Source organism: Melanotaenia boesemani, chromosome 10 (assembly GCF_017639745.1).
Source record: "Melanotaenia boesemani isolate fMelBoe1 chromosome 10, fMelBoe1.pri, whole genome shotgun sequence".
In the NCBI taxonomy this organism is placed as follows: Eukaryota; Metazoa; Chordata; class Actinopteri; order Atheriniformes; family Melanotaeniidae; genus Melanotaenia; species Melanotaenia boesemani.
This window is the reverse complement of record NC_055691.1, coordinates 20,560,244-20,573,091: the sequence shown is the minus strand read 5'-3', so window position 1 is coordinate 20,573,091 and position 12,848 is coordinate 20,560,244. Positions and strand designations below refer to the sequence as shown.

Genomic DNA, 12,848 nt, shown 5'->3' with positions numbered 1-12,848 from the left:
GGGTTATGACATTTTATAAATCATTTACTAATGTTTATATTTACTCTGCCAGCACCACAACCTTTTAGAGCCAGAGTTATAATGTGGTCCCTTTATATTTTAAATACAAAATAAGCTTAAGCTGTTTTCTTGAACACTGAGCTTGGTTCTCTCTGAGTAACATATAGCTAAAATGTTGTTAAGTGAACAACGTTATGTATTTCACCACCATTATGGTGTTATTTGTATGTATCATATAAGGATCAGATGGTTTTTCACTTATTCATGCCGTTCTGTTCTCCTTTTTCAGCTATAAACTTTGACTTTGTGCAGAAGGCTGGTCAGAAATACTTTGTCTCCAACAAGGATAAAGGTTCGTTCTTCAAGGCCGTTGAGTTCTGCTCCCAACAAGGCCTCGAGCTGGCTCTGCCCCAGAGTGAGGAGGAGAACAACAAGCTGAAGCAGCTGTTTGATGAAGCTGATAAAAGAGCCTGGATCAATGTCAAGAATAAAAAAGCAGAGGGGAATTTTGAGGCTGACATGAACAGTCGACCTCTGACTTTTACCAAATGGGGAGAATCACAGCCAGATAAATCCATCCAGGACACTGGCTGCTCCATGTCAGATAACGGCATCTGGCGAGTGACACCTGACTGCTCTCTGAATGCTTACATCATCTGTCAGCTGTAGAAAGCTCCCATCTGCAACGCAGTCACTTTTTATACCTTTGATTTACTTTATATTAACAACTTCATTTCAGACTTGTTCAAAATTACATTTAGAAAAAATGAATTAATGAAAAAACAAAAAAAAAAAAACATAATGTAAGCCGTACAAGTGCAGAATCATAATCCTTTCTTTCTAATGCATGCACTACAACAAAATGTATATATGCAAAGTAGTCTCACATTTTCTGATGTTCAAGAGTTCATTTTTCATATAACAAGAAAACAATAAAAAGAATTTTACAAGCAGACGTCACCATGATTGAATCTACAGTTTTTAACTGTGTTGCTCCAGTCTGAGAATAACAGTTTGAAAGAGCCAGAGTTTACAAATGAGAAAAAGTTTCATCTAAATTAATGAACAGATTTTTATAGCTGGTTACTAATAATAACGAACATTTTTTATCTTTGTATACTTTCATTTCTACTCAGAGCCGAGACTCTTCTTGGTTTTCTTTTTGCTGTTTTAAAGGCCTCCCCTTGGCAGAGCAAATTTGTTCAGCATGATACACCAGACTATCAGTTTTTTTGCTATGATGCTGGACAGGACATGTTAAAAAAATAAAAAAAAAAAAAATGAAAAAATTCTAACCTGAGCCTAAAAATCTGAATCTTCACATGTTAAATTTTCCATTTTTTTAAAATTGTTCAGAGCAGCTTCTTCACTGAGATCATATTTTTTGCAATGATACAATTTAAACCCCTGTAATTTAAATAAGTTTTCCCTCTGTGTTTTTTTTTCTAATGCTTTTTGACCTATTGATTATAAAATTCAAGACTATATTTTGTAAGGAAAACTGTATTTAGTGGAAAGGATGTAAGTGTGGTGCATTATGCACAATTTACTGTACTTGTACATTTTTATCTGGAACGTAAAATTTTGAGTAAAAAGTGGCTCATAACTCCCCTTGTAGGCTAAAACCAGGTTTTGATTTTCAGTTTGTTTTAGACTGACCAAGCAGACAAGTTCTAAAGTAGGTTTGGAAATCAGCAGGAAACCCCAATGTTTGATGTGAAGAAAAAAAAATCAATAACAAACAAAGAACTACTTTGAAAACATTAAGTAATTTCATTAATCATCTTTCTAGGCATGTTTTACCAAGCCAGTATGTTCAGCAATTAAATTGTTTTGTGTCATATGTGTTTTGTAAATCTATTAATTATTTTCATGAACTGAAAAAGCTGAAAAAACAGTCAATGATTTGCGAAAATGACCATAAAAAAGAGCACAGGACTGAAGGATCATGTGTAGACATGGACAAAGTTGAGGCAGAGATAAGGAAACTATCAGATGTGCATGTGTGTGTATAAAAAAGATGTAACCACACACTGATGACAGTTTCCAATCAGCTTAAAGTAAATAAAGTATATGTGTGAATGCTCCATATAAAGAAGAAAAGAAGCAAACAACAGCAAAAAAAAGAAGAAAAAAAAAAACTATAACATTGTAATTTCCTCCTTTCATATGTTATTTCCTGGTTTTAGTGAATTTCTGTCTGCAAATAAATCTCCATGGCCATGAAAGATTTGTTCACTCTGCAGGGCATGATCTACAGTATCTTGTAGCAAATATTAATATGGTGTTTGGGGGTATGACTGGGATGAAGAAAGGCAATATTTGTTAATAAAAAGGACGGAACCACAAACTGATGGCACAGTTTCCAATTACCTTAATGTAAATTAAAGTGTTAGTGCAGTTCATTTATTTTAAAAGAACAAAATGTGTAAATTACCAAATAAAATCTGACATCTGAAAACCTATACACAGCAGAGACTACACATAGGCTTATTCAAACATGTCCGGATTTCGTTCAGAGTACTTCAGGTGTTTTTATGAGAATATATTCATGAGTGCCACAATCTTTTCAACAAGTGGGTTAAAAAGAAAGCTAAATAAAAAGCATCTTTAATGTCTTTAGTGTTACAAGATGTCATTTAGACCTTTAGGAAACAGTGATTCTGGTGTCCGTCCTTCTGTGAGGAAATCATGTCCACAAGAATGATTGCGTGTTAAAATAGTCCAATCAGGGTCTCTTCCTCTTCCAAAAGGATGAACAACATATTAGCTAATACTCACTTTTCTCTTTAGTGCTTCATGTTTGCAGTTTTTAACTTTAATTTTCTCCTGGCTGGACAAAGAAAACAGCTTTTTAAGCAGTTTTCCTCATCACTTGTGTCTGGAAACAGCAAAAAAAGGCAGCAAATTGAAGATAATTACAATTTAACCTGTCAGTTTTTTTCTAACAATAATTAATATAAGTTAATATCATTACCTACTTTCTTGTTATTACTTCTTGGAGTGGAGAATACAACATGTTTTCTATGTTTACAAGATGAGAAACTTAGTGGAAGTAGCTGAAGCCATTTAGTATTTTGGTTATTGGTAAACACTTAATTATTTCCACCTTTTGTTTAGAATCAGTGTTAAAAGGGGAAACAAGGAGACATAAATTGTAATAACAAAGTGAAGTTATTACTGTTAGAGTTGTCAAATTAATTCATTAATTAATTTGTTTTCTACACTTTATAACATGTTAAATATATTGAATATGAAAGTTAATCAAAGAAATTATAACAATATTTTACAGAATTCCATTGAGAAGATGAGGTTTTATCTTCTCTGTGTCTTCTGCTTGACGGCTCGTACAGTCTACAGTCAGCTGGAGGGTCTTCCTGGTCCCAAAGGTGATAAAGGAGATCCAGGAATGGCAGGACCCAAGGGAGATCCAGGTTATCCTGGAACCCCAGGTTTGTCTCTGAGGAAGAAGCTGTCTTTTGTTTTACTTCCAACCTTTGTGTTGTCAGTGCGCTCATCTATGATATCAGTTATTCATGTGTAAGTACACTGAGAGCAATGAGAACTGCAGTTAAATTATTTCTACATGTACAAAATAACTTGGCCAGTAAAGCTGATTCGGGTTCTTATTCTTATTTTGACCCAGGATTACCTGGAATATGGGGACCAGTTGGATTTCGTGGACCATATGGACCACCTGGACCAGTTTTAAACTGTAAAAGAGGTGACTACAATCACACCTAACAAGTCAGCTAGTTAGTAGATGGTTGTACTGCAATACTGGTGACCTGTCCGAGGTGAACGCTGCCGCTTCCCTGCTGATCGCTGGCGACCCTGAATTCCACGAAGTGGTAAAGAAAATGAATGAATGAATGGTTGTTGTAAGGGTAGTATTTAATTTATTATAACTTATAATACAGTAGTATCACAGTATTACCAGTTAATACTTATTAGTTTTTGTAAGATCTAATCCTATAAGAAACTGGTTTTAGTTACACACGTTTATAAACCTTACCCAGTAAAGAAGCAAGATATGTCACCAGTAAAACTGTGGTAATTAATTATAAAATGAAAAATAAAAAATAGGGTAATTCAGTCAAATTCATTGCTATTTATTAATAGGAACAAAATATTATTTAGTGGAAATAAAAGTGGTCATTGAATGCAAATGTATGTGTCATGTTAAATATTTCATAAAGTGTTGGAATCCAGTTTACATTAAATTGCAAAGTAAATATTAACATTGTTGTGACTAAAAGGAAGAGACATTTAATAGATTGAGATTCCATGTTTGATTTTAGTTGTGAACTTCTGAATAATCTGAATAAACTTCAGTAACTGAACTTATTCTCTTCAACTCAGACGCCTTTGGTTCATTTGAAGAGGATGTTGAAACATTAAGGAAGACCATTGCTAAGTTAGAGCTGGGTAAGTATCCTATTAATGACTTTAAGGTATTTTGGAAATAAATCTGTGTGGATGGTGATTAATCACAGCTAATTACAATTAAATTTAACCAGTTCATGGAAAACAATAGCTCGTCTGTCATTGAGTGACTGCAGCACATCTAAAACCAGTTCAAATGGTGGCAACAGAAGGCTAGAAAAGCAACTAATCACATTTAATAGAAAACGAGTCCAGCAAGTAAGGCATAGAATGAACACTTTACAGAGGCAGAGTCTCTGAAATAAAGGTGGAGGTTCATTAATCTGTGGAGACATGCCTTCAGAAATTAACAAGAATTTCCAGAGTAATTTTACTTCACGTAAAAACTATGAGACTTTGAACATTTCAACATGTACATTAAATAATGTGATAAAAAAAGAATCACAGAATGTCAAGATATCACTGTGTTCAAGGGGTGTGTCCCAAAAATTATTTTCTGTCTCAAAACTGACAAGGCTAATCTCATATTTGCTTTTACCAGCAGTGCTTTCAGACAGACACTGTCCTGGCTCTGCTCCAGTGTTGTGCTGGAGTCTCAGAACCTCGGTGCTTTCTGGTGAACCAGTCCCATGTTCACAATAGTTTAATCAGACCAAAAGTAGGAGAGCTCTACTCCACAGAAGTAAACATAAACAAATGTTTATTTCTCTGTTTTTTTTAAAAGTTAGATAAAAAAAAGACAAAGTAAATGCTAAAACGCAGCAGCAGCAGAACGAGCACCTTGCAGAAGCAGAGTATCTGAAATAGAAATGTTTACAGTCTGTTTTCAGAATTTACCGTATCATCCACAAATACAGGTCATGTAAATTAAACACCATAAACTAACATGATTCAGAAACATTGTGACATTTTATATGTTTTCCATTTTTCATTGGGAATAAAATATTGGTTTATGATATCTACAGATTATTACATTAGGTTTATATTTATGTATTTTTACCAGCATCCTACAATCTTTTCAGACTTATAATGAACCAGTTTGGGTTTCATGGGTTCCCAAACTTATGTAGATTTTATTAATTTTTTTTGTTGAACACTGAGCTTGGTTCTCTCTGAGTGACATATAGCTAAAATGTCGTTAAGTAAACAACGTTATGTATTTCACCACCATTATGGTGTTATTTGTATGTATAAGGATCAGATGGTTTTTCACTTATTCATGCCGTCCTGTTCTCCTTCAGAAATACTTTGTCTCCAACAAAGATAAAGGTTTCGTTCTCAAAGGCTGTTGAGTTCTGCTCCCAACAAGGCCTCGAGCTGGCTCTGCCCCAGAGTGAGGAGGAGAACAGCAAGCTGAAGCAGCTGTTTGATGAAGTTGCTAAAAGAGCCTGGATCAATGTCAAGAATAAAAAAAGTAAAGGGGAATTTTGAGGCTGACATGAACAGTCGACCTCTGAATTTTACCAAATGGGGAGAATCACAGCCAGATAAATCCATCCAGGACACTGGCTGCTCCATGTCAGATAACGGCATCTGGCGAGTGACACCTGACTGCTCTCTGAATGCTTACATCATCTGTCAGCTATAGAAAGCTCCCATCTGCAATGCAGTCACTTTTTATACCTTTGATTTACTTTATATTAACAACTTCATTTCAGACTTGTTCAAAGTGAGCAGAATAAAGAATATTTCTTCTTAAAGCATGCACCAAAAAAATGCATATCCTCAAAGCAGTCTTAAATCTTCAGTGATTTAAGATTGCATTTTTCAAGGCAAGGCAACCTTATTTGTTTGGCACATTTCATGTATAAAGCAATTCAAAGGGCTTTACATAAAACCTTAAAAGCATTAAATGGTAAATGGTAAACCTCCAGTTTTCTGGGAATTTATTTCACATGGGACGAAAATAAAGACTAAAAGCTGCCTCTTCAATGTTTAAACTCTGATTCTGGGAGCAGAAGTTAGACTATAGTCTCTTTGTGACATGGTTATGTAGATCTGAGTGTCATCAGCATAGTTATGGTAACATATTTATCTGTTTTTCATATTTTGAGCAAGTGGCAGCATGTAGATGTTGAACAGCAGTGACTCCAAGATGGCGCCTTGGGGAACTCCATAGGTTATTTTTGTTTGCTCAGATTTATAGTTACCTATAGACACAAAGTAGCCCCTGTCCTTTAAATGGGACTCAAACCAATTGTTTGTCGTGCCAGAAAGTCCTACCCAGTTTTTCAGCCAGTCTAGTAAGATGTTATGGTCGACTGTGTCAAATGCAGTTCTGAGATTCAATAGTATGGATAAAAATGTTTCCAATATCTGTGCTCAAGCAGATGTCGTTCAGAACCTTAACTAGAGAAGTCTCAGTGCTGTAATGTGGCCAAAAAAAAAAAAAAAAAAAAATACTGATTGGTAGACATCAAAACAGTTATTCAGTGTCAAGACGTTATGTAACTGTTGAAAGACAGCTTTTTCTCTTATCTTACTAAGACGGGAGAGGTTTGATATCAGGCTGTAGCTGCTCATGAGTGACGAGTCTAGATTTTTCTTTCTCAGTAGTGGCTTGATGATGGCTGTTTTAAGGGTCTGTGGGAATCAAAACAGCAAGGTTACTCAGAAAAATGCCAAAAGACAAAAGCCCAACCAGTTTCCCATGTACTGTAGATTCATCTCCTCAGATCCAGAATGTCAATATGATCGGGGTCAAACAATGTCAGATTATAACATCTACCATGACATCATCTTGATTTTTTTTTTTTTTTTTTTTTTCAGTGACTCTGGGCATTATCGGTTTAGTTAGAAGCTTTAATGGCAAAACTATTCCTATCTCCCAATAGTAAAGAATCCTTTACTGGATCCAGACAGTGATCTCAGTCACCCACAAAATGTAATCACATTCACATTCACTTCCCAGCCACCATATAAAGTGACCCCCTCTTGTGGTTCTCATGACAACATTTTGTCCAGGTAAAGGCCACTGAAATCACTGAAAATGGGTCTGCAACCCACGGCTTTAAGGCATGTTAACACACCAGGTAAATGTGGAGCTCATGTGTTGAAATATTCTGAATATTCATGAACATTTTTGATGCTGTACTCTTATACAAAGCATGAAGGGCTGTTTAAGAACAAAATCGCACAGGGGCACAAAAAAAGGGAGAGTTTTTTCTTTTTTAATTTTTTTTTTTTAGGTATTTTCTATAGGCAATTTTGCCTATGTCAGCAATCAGCTGCACGTAAACAGACACACAGTTCTTCATCAGGATATTGTTGTCTAGCCAGTGAAGATTGCCACACAACTGTCAGCCTTATGGGCTCGACACATGGCTCCTTCTCCATTAATTTCCTCTGAAACTTGCACGATGACGTGAAAATTGCTGCATCCTCCAGCCAAGTGACAGGCGACATTCGTGCATGTGAAATATTGTGCTTGTTTACGTAGACGTGCACATGGGGGTACACAACACAAGAAAATAGAAAAATGTTCAATTTTTGTTGTTGTCACATGGCACCACAACCAATCAGCGTTGGGCTTCATTGCCTGATCAATGAGAGCAGGTATGCAGCGCAGTCTGCAAACACTTTCAACGTGGAAGAATACATCATTTTAGCTGTATCTGACTTTCCCATACTTTATGATACTTCACACAAAAATTATAGAGATATAAATAAAATGGCAGCCACACAGCACCAGGGAGAATTTGTCCGTAGGTTCTGGATTAATCTGGATCAGCCTTGAGGTTCACCATCAAATAATGATATTCACCATGCCGTTTCCTATTTTGTAAACTCAGATGAAACCGGGGGTTTCTTTCTCTTTTTTTACAGTAGAGTTAAAAGCAAGATTTCTGTAAGTTCGTGCACAGGTTCAGCGAACCACAGCCCGGTAAGCGCCGGCCCGGTCCCGAGGCGGAGACATTAAGGTGGGTACCCGTAGGCGTGCGGTGGGACAGCAAGGGTGAGACCGTCGTGCGCCGCGCTGAGGCGAGAGGTTCCGGGTGCAGAGCCCCGACCGCAGGGGGTCCGTTTTTGTATCACAATAAATGCTTACAAGGAGGCAAATATAAGGCTTCTCATAAAAATGCTGAACACAGACAGGTTTTCAAAACACCATTCATTAATTTTTGCGAAGTTAAGGTAAATTAATGGGGCTAAAAAGACGCTAAATTAAGAGCCGTTCGGGAACCAAAAGAGTCGGCTCCTCTTTGGGAGCCAAGCCAAAAGAGCCAAACATCCCATCACTAACAGACATCCACTCCTTTTTCTCACTGCTGCAGGTGCATAGAGGTGACTGAAAAATTGTGTCCTGACTGTTCTGTTGAAGCCACAACTGAAGATTTTATCTTGAGCATTAAATCCCACCACACAAAGGCATCTGCTGCATGCTGCTCTTAGGTATGGTGCATCAGGGAGAAAGACCCAAGTGAACTCTCCACCCCCCTTTTATAGACTCTACCCTCTTGGCTCAACTCTGCCATCTATGCTTGCAACTACCCTCAGTTTGAAAAGTCACCATCCCGGTGACAATATAGAATTACTGCATACTTTCAAAGCCAAACATTACATAAAGCAACTGGCTGTTTCAACAAAAATTTTAATTTTACATACATTTTAAATCATATTGAACCATATTACTTTTGCATAAGACAATCAAACAGACCTGGTCTGCATAACATGGTCCTTGCATCCTGTAATAGGCCGTTGAGCATGCTGCTATACAGACATCCTGAGGTTGAAAGGTGTAGTGGAAAGTAAACAACTGTTCAACAAAGGAGTAAAGAAATTTAAAAGAAAAAAAGAAAAGAAAACCATAATATCACCACTATCATTTATTTAGGTTTGAGTTGTTTGAAATAGTGAAATAGAGATGTTTTATTAGGGTTTTCTGTATATTTCATATCCATCAGACGGTTTCTTACAGTTTGATCACAAACACTGATTTATGCTTTTGTCTATTTTTCATGTAATTTTTGTGCATTTTCTATTTAAAAACACATTTGATGTCTTCCTAGTGAACATGTACATTTCCATTTTCCAGCCATCTCAGTTTTTATTTTACTCGCTTCTAATTTCAGACTCAACTAACTGTTAACAAACAAGATGGTTTTAGACTTGTAGGAAAACATGGACAGCGGGTCTGCTGTCCCTCCTTCAATGAGGAAGTTACCAGAATAACAGGATGCTAAAACTAGTCCAATCAGGGTTTCTTCCTCTCACCAAAGGATAAACATCTTACCTAATACTTATGGTTCTCTTTTCTGTTTAATTTGTCACATTTTTTTGCTGCTTTTTGTTCCCTCTGGGCTGTTTTTCCTCATATTTTGTCTTGAAACAGCAAAGGAACAGCACATAAGAAATAGTTCCTATTTAATCCGTGAGTTTCTTTCTAACGATTATTAAAACATTAATATAATTAGAAAACTTCTGAATAACTTGATTACTTATTTGTATGAAGCATTCAATGTTTTTAAGTATTACAAGATGAAAAATGATTAGTAGGACCCCATTCACTGTCTACTGGTAAACATTTTATTACCAGCCTTCATTTGGTATCAGTGTAAAAACTAATGCAGACAGGATAAGAGATTTAAGAGCTTACTGTTAAAGTTGTGAAATGAATTAACCTGATTTTGTTTTGTGTAGTTTGTCTTAAGTTGCAAATGTATTTTTCATGGCAACTAAAAATTGTAATGATTCTTTTACAGAAATACAACAAAAATAGAGAAGATGAGACTTTATTTTCTGTTCTACGCCCTCTGCTTGATGGCATGTACAGGTTACAGTCAGCTGGAGGGTCTTCAAGGTCCCAAAGGTGAAAAAGGTGAAAAAGGAGATCCAGGAGATAAAGGATCCAACGGAGTAACTGGAATTATAGGTAAAAGTCATTGCCTTCAGTTTAACAGGATTATTTTTGTCTCCTGTGGAAAACTGAGCAGTAAAAAGAGCAGAACATTATCCAAACAGTATTGTAGTTTAAGTTTCTAACACAGCAATCCCCTCCCAAGAAACCTTTTATTTTTATGTCAGTGTAGAGAGCTTTAAAGTTGGGCATATCACTCTATAAAATAACAGCCAACTGCTTTCTTTTTAAACCAGGATATTTCTTCAATTCTAAAGGTTATTGTTTTTCTTTTTATGTAAATCAGGCATAACATCTTGGGATATCATGCTTGTGTACTTTGGCGCCACACATGGGAGGTTAAACAGCTTTGAAGGCTAACAGGCTCAAAACAAAAGACATGAAAAAGAGCCTTCTGACAGTATATAAAACACCTGTAGTGAACTCAATACCACATTATTAATGATTAATAAAACACAGGGGCACCATTTTCCTATGAAAAGACAATATTGTGCTAATTATGGATCAGTCTCATAATGCTAGTCAGTCTTGAATTTATCTTAAGACCACACAAAGAAACCACAATCGCCAGCTGAAATAAATACATCTTTTAATTATGATTCTTCTGCATAAAATAGAAAAGCACAAACAGGATAATTATGTATCTTATGGTAAACCAAAAATCTTCTTTTCTTATAGGAATGGGTATCTGTCGGTGGTTTCTTCCATTTAAACATTAAATATTTATGTTTTTAACCACTGCAACCAGTAAGGGTTAGGGTTAGCCATTCTAAAGTTTTGTGTTGTGCATGTTCTTGGTTGTTATATCAACTCCTGTGTAAGTACACTGAGAGTAATGAATAACATGAGTTAAATTCAGCTTTGTAAATGCCTATAAAGCTAATTCTGGTTTTTGCTTGTATACAGGAACTCCAGGACAGAAGGGAAAACCTGGAGTTGTTGGAATGCATGGAGATATTGGGCCACCTGGACTAGTTATAATGTGTGGACGGGGTAATTACTGTTGAAAGTGGCAACTTTATATATTTATTGAAATGATAAAAGTAATGTTAATATAGTATTTATTTGCACATAGTCATTCAATGCTACCAGATAATACAAATATATTTACTAATTAGCTTTTTAAAATTTGTGAAGAGACAGGTTTAGTTTAAATCCTGCTTTTCTTATTTATATAACCTGCACAAAGTGTAGGTCAGAAGGTATCAGTTATTACCAGTAAATGGTACGGGGGTAAATCATGAAAATCCAGCAATGTATTTTTAATAGCAACAAATTCATTCTTCATACTTTTTACAAGTCTTGATATGTAGTCTACATTAAATGAGGTGCAAAGCATTTTGAATTAAGAAAATGACAAGTACTTAATTGGTACAGAATTGACATTAATGAAGTGGATCTTGATGAACTTTAATGACTGCACTTATTCTGTTCAACTCAGATATATTTGATTCTGTTGAACGGGATGTTGACACATTAAAGAAGACCAGTGCTAAATTAGAGCTGGGTAAGTAATCTGTTCAAGACTTTAAAGTGTCACATTTTGGAATTAAGTGTATATGCATGGAAAGTGTTGAAGTCTCTGCATTACAGAATATATAACATGTTACATGAGGGTAACTGGAAACAGTGGCCCTGTGATGGACTGGTGATCTGTCCAGGGTACATCCTGCCTTTCACCTGCTAGTTGCTGGGATAGGCACCAGCTTCACCATGACCTTGAATTGGATTAGGCAGTATAGAAAATGAATGAATGAATGAATGAATGAATGAATGAATGAATGAATGAATGAATGAATGGTAAGCTACAGGATTAGACGTTAAAGGAGTACTTCACAGAGGCAAAATATCTTTCAAATACAAAAGGGGCAGTTTCAGTAATCTATAAAAATCTGTGTCTACAATTGTGGATAAATTTCACAGTAATGCTCTTGAAAGCAAAACTGAAAAGATTATAAATTCAACCGTGTGCAGGATTTTTTCTTTTCTTTTTTTTTCTTTTCTTTTTGTTTGTTTGTTTTAAACACAGTCTACTTTTTAAATCTTTGTTGATGTTGTTTTATTTTTTAATAATTCATTTTGTTCTCCTTTTTCAGCTATAAACTTTAAGTTTGTGCGGAAGGCTGGTCAGAAATACTTTGTTTCCAACAAGGATAACGGTTCGTTCTCAAAGGCCGTTGAGTTCTGCTCCCAACAAGGCCTCGAGCTGGCTCTGCCCCAGAGTGAGGAGGAGAACAGCAAGCTGAAGCAGCTGTTTGATGAAGTTGATAAAAAAGCCTGGATCAATGTCAAGAATAAAAAAGCAGAGGGGAATTTTGAGGCTGACATGAACAGTCGACCTCTGACTTTTACCAAATGGGGAGAGTCCCAGCCAGATAAATCCATCCAGGACACTGGCTGCTCCATGTCAGATAACGGCATCTGGCGAGTGACACCTGACTGCTCTCTGAATGCTTACATCATCTGTCAGCTATAGAAAGCTCCCATCTGCAATGCAGTCACTTTTTATACCTTTGATTTACTTTATATGAATGTGCTTTACATTAAACATTAAAACGTATTACAGCCAGGTGCATAAGAAAATGAACTACATTATAAATAGACA

At 36.0% G+C, this 12,848-nt stretch overlaps 2 protein-coding genes across 9 annotated transcripts in view; both read left to right on the top strand.

Annotated features, from left to right (window-relative positions):
* The window catches only part of LOC121647485 (mannose-binding protein C-like), a 27,602-nt gene extending 21,329 nt beyond the window's left edge, over nucleotides 1-6,273 (top strand). For 6 of the 7 annotated variants that reach the window (XM_041996988.1, XM_041996986.1, XM_041996987.1 and 3 more), the window contains exon 5: nucleotides 290-955. In XM_041996988.1, the coding sequence (XP_041852922.1) occupies nucleotides 290-669 (380 nt within the window). In that variant the 3' untranslated portion in view covers nucleotides 670-955. Of the gene's footprint in view, nucleotides 1-289; nucleotides 956-6,055 lie in introns of those variants that run through there. The other variant, XR_006011854.1, reaches the window with a different exon arrangement.
* Nucleotides 2,806-12,848, top strand: LOC121647484 (mannose-binding protein-like). Of its 2 annotated transcripts, none has more exons than XM_041996981.1 (5): nucleotides 2,806-2,932; nucleotides 3,293-3,452; nucleotides 3,647-3,724; nucleotides 4,363-4,428; nucleotides 12,340-12,848. In XM_041996981.1, the coding sequence occupies exons 2-5, from the start codon at nucleotides 3,308-3,310 to the stop codon at nucleotides 12,717-12,719; spliced, it is 669 nt and encodes a 222-aa protein (XP_041852915.1). In that variant the 5' UTR covers nucleotides 2,806-2,932; nucleotides 3,293-3,307; the 3' UTR covers nucleotides 12,720-12,848. The 2 variants fall into 2 exon arrangements, with proteins under 2 accessions (XP_041852915.1, XP_041852914.1); XM_041996980.1 differs by lacking the exons at nucleotides 2,806-2,932; nucleotides 3,293-3,452; nucleotides 3,647-3,724; nucleotides 4,363-4,428 and adding exons at nucleotides 9,654-9,757; nucleotides 10,089-10,258; nucleotides 11,150-11,236; nucleotides 11,685-11,750.

Bases quoted from the DNA above. Each gene is read 5' to 3' on its own strand.
- LOC121647484 (XM_041996980.1), top strand. From the start codon at position 10,111: ATGAGACTTTATTTTCTGTTCTACGCCCTCTGCTTGATGGCATGTACA. The intron at 10,259-11,149 runs GTAAAAGTCATT...GCTTGTATACAG, and splicing joins CGGAGTAACTGGAATTATAG to GAACTCCAGGACAGAAGGGA. The intron at 11,237-11,684 runs GTAATTACTGTT...TGTTCAACTCAG, and splicing joins AGTTATAATGTGTGGACGGG to ATATATTTGATTCTGTTGAA.